Below are 9,101 nucleotides of genomic sequence, written 5' to 3' on the forward strand. Positions count from 1 at the left end.
ACCATTACAACAATCTACCAGTACCACATTTCCCCTACACCAAAATCCACCTGTACCACATTCCACCATTACAACAATCTACCTGTACCACATTTCCCCTACACCAAAATCCACCTGTACTACACTCCACCAGTACAACAATCTACCTGTACATTCCCCTACACCAAAATCCACCTGCACCACACTCCACCAGTACAACAATCTACCTGTACATTCCCCCTACACCAAAATCCACCTGTACCACACTCCACCAGTACAACAATCTACCTGTACCACATTTCCCCACACCAAAATCCACCTGCACATTTCCCCTACACCAAAATCCACCTGTACCACATTCCACCATTACAATCTACCTGTACCACATTTCCCCTACACCAAAATCCACCTGTACCACATTTCCCCTACACCAAAATCCACCTGTACTACACTCCACCAGTACAACAATCTACCTGTACATTTCCCCTACAACAAAATCTACCTGTACCACATTTCCCCTACACCAAAATCCACCTGTACTACACTCCACCAGTACAACAATCTACCTGTACATTTCCCCTACAACAAAATCTACCTGTACCACATTTCCCCTACACCAAAACCCACATGTACTACACTCCACCAGTACAACAATCTACCTGTACATTTCCCCTACAACAACAATCTACCTGCACCACATTTCCCCTACACACAAAATCCACCTGCACCACATTTTCCCTACACCAAAATCTACCTGTACCACATTCCACCGGTACAACAATCTACCTGCACCACATTTCCCCTACACCAAAATCCACCTGCACCACATTTCCCCTACACCAAAATCCACCTGTACTACACTCCACCAGTACAACAATCTACCTGTACATTCCCCTACACCAAAATCCACCTGTACCACACTCCACCAGTACAACAATCTACCTGTACATTTCCCCTACACCAAAATCTACCTGAACCACATTTCCCCTACACCAAAATCCACCTGTACTACACTCCACCAGTACAACAATCTACCTGTACATTCCCCCTACACCAAAATCCACCTGTACCACACTCCACCAGTACAACAATCTACCTGTACATTTCCCCTACACCAAAATCTACCTGTACCACATTTCCCCTACACCAAAATCTACCTGAACCACATTTCCCCTACACCAAAATCCACCTGTACCACATTTCCCCTACACCAAAATCCACCTGTACTACACTCCACCAGTACAATAATCTACCTGTACATTCCCCCTACACCAAAATCCACCTGTACCACACTCCACCAGTACAACAATCTACCTGTACATTTCCCCTACACCAAAATCTACCTGTACCACATTTCCCCTACACCAAAATCCACCTGTACTACACTCCACCAGTACAATAATCTACCTGTACATTCCCCCTACACCAAAATCCACCTGTACCACACTCCACCAGTACAACAATCTACCTGTACATTTCCCCTACACCAAAATCTACCTGTACATTTCCCCTACACCAAAATCCACATGTACCACATTCCACCGGTACAACAATCTACCTGCACCACATTTCCCCTACACCAAAATCTACCTGTACAACATTTCCCCTACACCAAAATCCATCTGTACCACATTCCACCAGTACAACAATCTACCTGTACATTTCCCCTACACCAAAACCTACCTGTACCACGTTCCACCAGTACAATCTACCAGTACTATATTTCCCTTCACCAAAATCCACCTGTACTGGAAACCAATTATATCCTAATTCACCTTGCTCAATTCACCTGTAACCTGATCTAACTATAACACAGTTCACTTGTACCCAATACCCCTGTACTAGAAACCAATTATACCTAATTCACCCGACCAAATCCACCTGTATCCCATCCAAATGTAGTCCAGTCGGCCTGTACCTAATTTCCTGTACCCCAATCACCTATACCTAACTCCTTGTACCCCAATCCACCTGTACACACTACTGTACCACACCTGTATCCCAATTAATTTATGATTTCTTGTACCTGATCATCTCGGCTCCAATACGTCAACCCTATCACCCCCACCCCTCCCGTTCTCATTCAGCCTGTATCCTCTGCCTGAACCCCAATCTACTGCCCTCTTTAACCTATCGCCCTGCCCCTGACGCCCCCTCTCCACTCACCCTCATGCGGTCGGCCGCCTGCCCGATGCCCGCGCCCAGGTGGTCGCTGCAGGCTCCCGGGATGACACAGCGAGCGCACACCGCCTTGCCCTCGGTGAAGCAGAACCAGTCTGCCCGGGCTCGGTGAACCGGGCACACGCCGCTCTCCAGCGCCGGCGGGGCGGCGAGCTCCGGGCTGCCCTCTCGGAGGCAGGTGCACTGTGGCTGGCTCGACCCCTGCGGCGGCAGCGGCGGTGGCTGCCCGGGAGCCGAGCAGCTGAGGCAGGCGGGGGAAGCTGCCTGGTTCTCGGCCCCTGGCTGAGACATAGCCGGCAACAGGTGAACGCGGAAATAGAGATCGCTACAGAGGTCACTGTGGAGGGAGGGGGCCAGGCAGGCAATGCAGGAAATACTGGAACAGACACTCCTTAGCTCTCACCTTCGGGTGGTTTTTAAACTTAATCAAGAATAAGTCCTTGAAAAGTGCGGGGCCCAAAAGCAGTGGTAAATGTACCGAGGGGATTGCCTTTAAAACGTGAGTCTGTCGTTTACAAATAAAACAAAGATTTGCTCTGATATAGTGACTGATTTGCATTTTATTTTCCTCTTGCTGGACCCGAGGACGTCCATAGACGCCTCGCTGAGAATTATGCGGCTTTTTAATCCTAGGCTTCTCTGTAACTGCAGCATTAAATTCCGCATTCTGCTTTCTTTTGACTACCCCGATTACTTGTGTAGAGCATGGTCTGCCCGGACCGCACACAAAGCAGAAGCTTGCCACTGCGGAGTCTCTGGGCATGTGACAATAGAAAACCGGCAGCAGCAAGGGCCGAGAAATCAGCTCTTTAATCTTGCACCAGCTACACAATGTTTCCATGTTTTGGAAGCGGACCCTTGTCCTTCCTGGGGCAAGACCTTGTTGACAGGGTCAAAGTGCAGAGAAAGAGGCTCAGGCTGGGTGTGGAGGGGGGAGGATTGAGATGAGGTCGGAGTGTGAGGCAAGGTCGGGGGAGAGTGTGGGGAAAGGGGGGAGACGGGGAGAGCGTGGTGAAAGGGGGAGTAGGGGAGAGTGTGGGGAAAGGGAGACGGGGAGAGTGTGGGGAAAGAGGGGAGACAAGGAAAGTGTGGGGAAAGGGGGGAGTAGGGGAGAGTGTGGGGAAAGGGAGACGGGGAGAGTGTGGGGAAAGAGGGGAGACAAGGAAAGTGTGGGGAAAGGGGGGAGATGGGGAGAGTGTGGGGAAAGGGGGAGTAGGGGAGAGTGTGGGGAAAGGGGGAGAGTGTGGGGAAAGGAGGAGACAGGGAGAATGTGGGGAAAGGGGGGAGATGGGCAGAGTGTGGGGAAAGGGGGGAGACGGGGAGAGTGTGGTGAAAGGGGGAGTAGGGGAGAGTGTGGGGAAAGGGGAGACAGGGAGAGTGTGAGGAAAGGGGGAGACAGGGAAAGTGTGGGGAAAGGGGGGAGATGGGCAGAGTGTGGGGAAAGGGGGGAGATGGGCAGAGTGTGGGGAAAGGGGGGAGACGGGCAGAGTGTGGGGAAAGGGTTAGGAATGGGGATGGTGTGGAGACTGTGTCAGTGTGGGCGAAAGAGGCCCACTTTCATGTTGAGTCTACATGTTTGCCACATGCAGTACTGCAGCTCGTCAGGATGCTCTCTCCTGTGCATCTGTAGAATGACCTGAGGATGTATGTGCATCGTCCAGCTCTTCTCAGCCTCCTCTGAAAACCATCTGGCCTTGATGTTGGTGGTGTTTCAAGTCCCCAACTATTAACGTCCTTGGTTTATCTGTGGCTGGGAACACAGCTGATTCCGATGGCCACAGGAGGAGGTCGGATCGGGGTATTTTGCAGTGATGGCTGTGTTCTTTGTTTCGTGGAGACATGGCTGATTCCAGACATGCTGATACAGCGGTCCGACCCGAGAGCGTCTCAATCCACTGGGTGGACCAAACTGCTGATTCAAAGAGGGCAAAAGGTGGTGGTGGGGGGGGGGGGGTGTATGTGTTTTATAATAAACTCTTCATAGTGCTCCGATGTAGCAATCTTATCTCATTGTTCTCCCATCTGGAACATCTAATAATTAAATGCCTTCTGGTCTGTTTACCAAGAGAGTTCTCCTTCATGATGCTTACCGCAGTTTACATGCTGTCAAAGGCAGATGTTAAACAAGCACTCAATGCATTGAGTACCACAGTTAACAAGAAACAACACCTTCCAAGTCGTTGCCAGGAACTTCAAGCAGGTTTGCTTGAAGAAATCTCTGTCCAATTATTATCAGCATATCACCTGCAGCACCTGGGGTCCCAACACACTTGACTACATTATCATCAAAAATGCGTACCATTGCATACCTGAACTGCATTTCAGGAAATCGAATCATTTGCCTCTGCATGCAGGCAGAGGCTAAACTGCAAGGGCCCAGAGGTAAGGGCAACAATGAGGTGGTTGCAGGACGCAGAGGAACGGCTACGGGATTGCTTTGAGTCGGTGTTCTGGATGATGATCAAGAACTCGTCAGAGGATCTGGATGAATACCCTATGGTTGTCAGGTCACGCGTGGACCAGTGCACCCCCACGTTCAGAGCCCTCCCCAACCAGAAGCCCCGGCTGAAACCAAAAGATCTGCGACGTGCTGAGAGCCACATCAGTGGTATTCAGGTCTGGCGATACAGGAGATCTGAGCATGACCTCCAGAAAGCCATCTCACTTGCCAAGTGGCAATTCTGAACTAAGCTTGAATCATGGAAAGATGCTTGACGGCTATGGAAAGGCTTGAATGCTACCAGCTCCTACAAAGCAAAATCAAGCAACGTATGCGACAACGGGGTTTCGCTCCCAGATGAGCTCAATGTTTACTTTCACTAACGAAGCACGGAGACACCTTCACAAATTCCCACAATCCCCGACAACCCCGTGATTTCAGACTCCGAGGCCAACTTGAAAGCACCCTTCAGGAAGGTGGGCCCACAGAAAGCATCTGGTCCACATATGTAAATATGGAGACGGTTTAAACATCAGAGATGCAGAAGGATTTGGGAGTCCTCGCGCAAGACTCCCAGAAGGTTAATTTACAAGTTGAGTCTGTGGTAAAGAAGGCATGTGCAATGTTAGCATTTATTTCAAGGGGAATAGAATATAAACGCAAGGAGATAATGCTGAGGCTTTATAAGTCGGGCTGTACTTAGAGTATTGTCAACAGTCTTGGGCCCCATATCTCAGAAAGGATGTGTTGTCATTGGAGAGAGTCCAGAGGAGGTTCATGGGAATCAACCCAGCATGGAAACACCAATCTGTAAGAATGGGAAAGCTTACAAAAGTAGTGAATATAGCACAGCCAAAGCCCTCCCCATCACTGAACACATCTTCATGGAGCACTGTCACAGGAAGGTAACATCCATCATCAAGGACCACCACCATCCAGGCCATGCTCTCTCCTCACTGCTGCCATCAGGAAGGAGGCAATGGGAGCCTTAGGTCCCTCAGCACCAGGTTTAGAAACCGTGATTACCCCTCAACCATCAGGCTCTTGAACCAGAGTGGATAACTTCACTTAGCCCAACACTGAACAGATTTCACAAACTATGGACTCACGTTGAAGGGCTCTACAACTCACGGTCTCAATATTTATTACATTTTTTTGTATTTGCACAATTTGTTATCTTTTGCATGTTAGTTGTTTGTCCATCCTCACTGTATGCAGCTTTTTATTGATTCTACTGTGCTTCTTTGTATCTGCCGTGAATGCCTGCAAGATAAAGAACCTCAGGGCAGTATACGGTGACATAAATATACATGATAATAAAGTTACTTACAACTTTGAACTTTAGGAGAGGCTCGCCTCCTGGCACCTCCATTTTCCCATTTCCAAGGCACAATTTCAGGAACGTGACGGAATACTTTCTGCTTGCCAAGGTTGGTGCAGCCCTAGCTGAATTCACAAAAGTGGACGCCATCCTGAAAAAAGGCAGTCCACTTGATAGGTAGCCTATCCACCATCATGCCCTCTGCCTCTGGAGCAGAGTGGCTCCAGTGCGTACCATCTGCTAGGTGCCCTGCAGTCACATGGCCAGGCTGCTCCAGATGACACATGTCCTCCACCATGAAATGATCACCTTCTTCAGGTTCATCCAAATCCCACATCTTCATGACTTGCAGAAGTATCACACTGTCGTCCCCTCTCCCTGAAATCGCTGCGGTATCACTTTCACCAGAAGCACAGGAGCAAGAAGGTGACTTCTTGGGGACAATTAGGGATGAGTAATAGTTGCTGATTTCAGCAGCAACACACAGTGTACAAATTATGAATAAGTAAAAAATTGCGTGAACATTAAAAAAATGGAGCCTTGTATTTCCCAGACTTGTCCCAATTAAGGGGTCTACCAATTTATTTCAGATCAGCAACGGGGAGAGCTTGGGAGTGGTTCAACTCACCTCGTCTCTAATCGATATGTAGTGTTTATCAAGCAAAACCAGGCTAAAGTAAAAGCAAAGAAGTCTTTGAAAATTCATTTAGTTTAACTACGTTGGGAGTATATTTTGACCACTTCTAGACCCAGGCATTATTCAGCTATTCTAATACATGAAGACACCTTGTGGTGCATCTTTATGGGAATATGTTTGTGCATACATCAATACCAAATGGTCCACTCTAAAGTCTGCTTACAAATATATTCAGTAAGAGTAAGAAGCAACATCACGGTATCCTTTAAAGTTTACCTCAGTTTATTCTGTAGTGGTAAGAGACATAGGCCAACAGTTTTCACTTGATTCTCCAGAGTCTCAGAGACCTCAGAAAGACAACTTGCATTGCTGGTTTCCTTGGATCCTTATTTAAATTACAGCAGATGATTACGAAAACTTTAGTAACAATTAAAACCATACTCCAAATGTAGGTAAAGATCTAAGTTGATATATTCCTTAGTTCTACGTAAGGATGTTCTGTAACAAGCCTTGGCATCTGACTGATTATAGACTTTAGTCTCTGTTCCTGTATAAAGCTTGCCTCCTTTAGAACTGTGTCTGGGTGCTTCCTGGAATATACAACTTAAATAAAATTAACCATTACACCCTTTCAGCATTCGATATCTTAGCATGTATTTCATATCTTCACTCATCACTCGTTAATATTGCTCTGGTAGAAATTGCAATTAATTTTCTGGCGTGGGCTTCCAACGTACATTCGTGGAGGCTAGAATGTTGCCACAGGACCATGGCTGACAAACGAAGCAGACACAGGTTTTTGCCTATCCAGTTGGGAAATCATAAAAGCATTTAAAATGAGACCAAATGCCAAGGATACTCAACAGACACAATTGAAGACTTATTTACTTTGGGCTTTAGGAATGTTTCTGATTATCTTTACCTCATGACACAGAAACTTGTGGCTTGCTCATTTTCCTATCAGTTCATTCATCGTCAGGAACCCGTGCGCAAGAGTAAATCACATAGTAATTAAGGATATCAGTTTTCTTTTTTAATATGTTACTGACAGTGATTTTCTACAAGAGTTTCTTACAAAATCAAAGACCAAGTCAGAAACATGCCTGCACCTACATGGGTGGAGCACTGAAACTTGCCCCAAGACTCACAAGGGAATTACATTAAAATATCTTTGGGATTATTCACGCACGATGGAGTCCAGATCTAACTGAATCCTGTGAAGTAAATAGTTAAATTAAGCTATCAAATATTGAACACAAACTTTTAAGTAGTAATGTCATGAAGTCATCACGCCTGCTTAAGTTCAAGGAAGAAGCACTTTGTTAACTTGTAAGCAACTCACAACACTTGAATGATGATGTGAATGTACAGAAAAACCATGTTGTCTTTCGTTTTTTTTTGTTAATTAACTTTATTTTCAAAAAAGGTTTTTGTAGAAGTCCCTTGATCTGTGTGGATCTTTCTGCAAGGTTCGGGGAGCTGACACAGTGCTACAGTACTAACTTGTTCGGAAATGACGGTCACAGAGGATCACCAAGCTACTGATCATTTTTCTACCTAGAAGACACCAGCATTCAAATTGGAACTGACTATGAAACAGGGCCATTGTACCACAGAAGTGTCAGCATTACAGGTGCAGATTCGCATACGGTTTTGTTTCTGACTTGCAACCATAGTAAGGTAATTGCATCGGGTGACGTCAATTCTGCTGCTGTGCTGATGACGCCTGTCTGACCAAAATGAGACACATCTGTTCAAGCTATCACACAGTGTAAACCACACACAGGAAACCAAGTCTGATTAACCATATCCACACCTTCCCACCACCACCCCTGCAAATTCTGGATACTCAAGGGGTTCCTAAATACCCTTTGCTGGGTAATGAGGAAGAGATTAATAGCTGCGGACAACTGCGTTGTACAATCCAAGATACAGGATGCCCCTTTCTGGTTTTAGTCCAAATGCTCCCTCAGCATGGCTGAGACCAGGGCCCAAAGACAAAAGCCCTTGCCAGCAAAAGCCAAAGTATCCAATAAACGTCTCTTAGGGATTCTGATTACACTTGTACCAGATGGAGAAAATAGGAATTGTATCTGATGTTTTTTCAGGAAGCTAACATCCTCTAAGCACTTGGTCCTTTGGATTTGAATCAGAAACAGGTTTATTATCACTAAAATACGTCATGAAATTTGTTGTTTTTTTGGTAGCAGGACAGTGCAAGACATAAAACTAGGTTACAAGAAAAATATTTAAATAAGTAGCGGAGAACGAGGAAAAGTCAGGTAGGGTTTGCGGGCCATTCAGAAATCTCACTGTGGAGGGGAAGTAGCTGTCTCTAAGATGTTGAGAGCAAGTCTTCAGGCTCCTGTCCTTCAAACCCGACGGTAGTAATGAGAAGAGGGCATGACCTGGATGGTGAGGTTCCTTAATAATGGATGCAGCCTTCTAGAGGCACTGCCTTTCGAAGATCTGCCACCTTCCTGCAGGCGTAGCTCTCCCCCAGAATCCATATCTCAACTACTATTCCTCAGGCAGACGACTCC

The 9,101-nt window shown here is 46.6% G+C and overlaps 1 protein-coding gene across 2 annotated transcripts in view; it reads right to left on the reverse strand.

Moving 5' to 3' along the window:
- bspry (B-box and SPRY domain containing) overlaps positions 1-2,487 on the reverse strand; it is a 39,125-nt gene extending 36,638 nt beyond the window's left edge. Inside the window, exon 1 of one of the 2 annotated variants that reach the window (XM_073052174.1) lies at positions 2,146-2,487. In XM_073052174.1, coding sequence (XP_072908275.1) covers positions 2,146-2,451 — 306 coding nt within the window. In that variant the 5' untranslated portion in view covers positions 2,452-2,487. The remainder of the gene's footprint in view (positions 1-2,145) is intronic. The other variant, XM_073052173.1, reaches the window with a different exon arrangement.
- Positions 2,488-9,101: the final 6,614 nt, after the last annotated feature.

The sequence above is a fragment of the Hemitrygon akajei genome, chromosome 7 (genome assembly GCF_048418815.1).
Source record: "Hemitrygon akajei chromosome 7, sHemAka1.3, whole genome shotgun sequence".
Lineage (NCBI taxonomy): Eukaryota > Metazoa > Chordata > Chondrichthyes > Myliobatiformes > Dasyatidae > Hemitrygon > Hemitrygon akajei.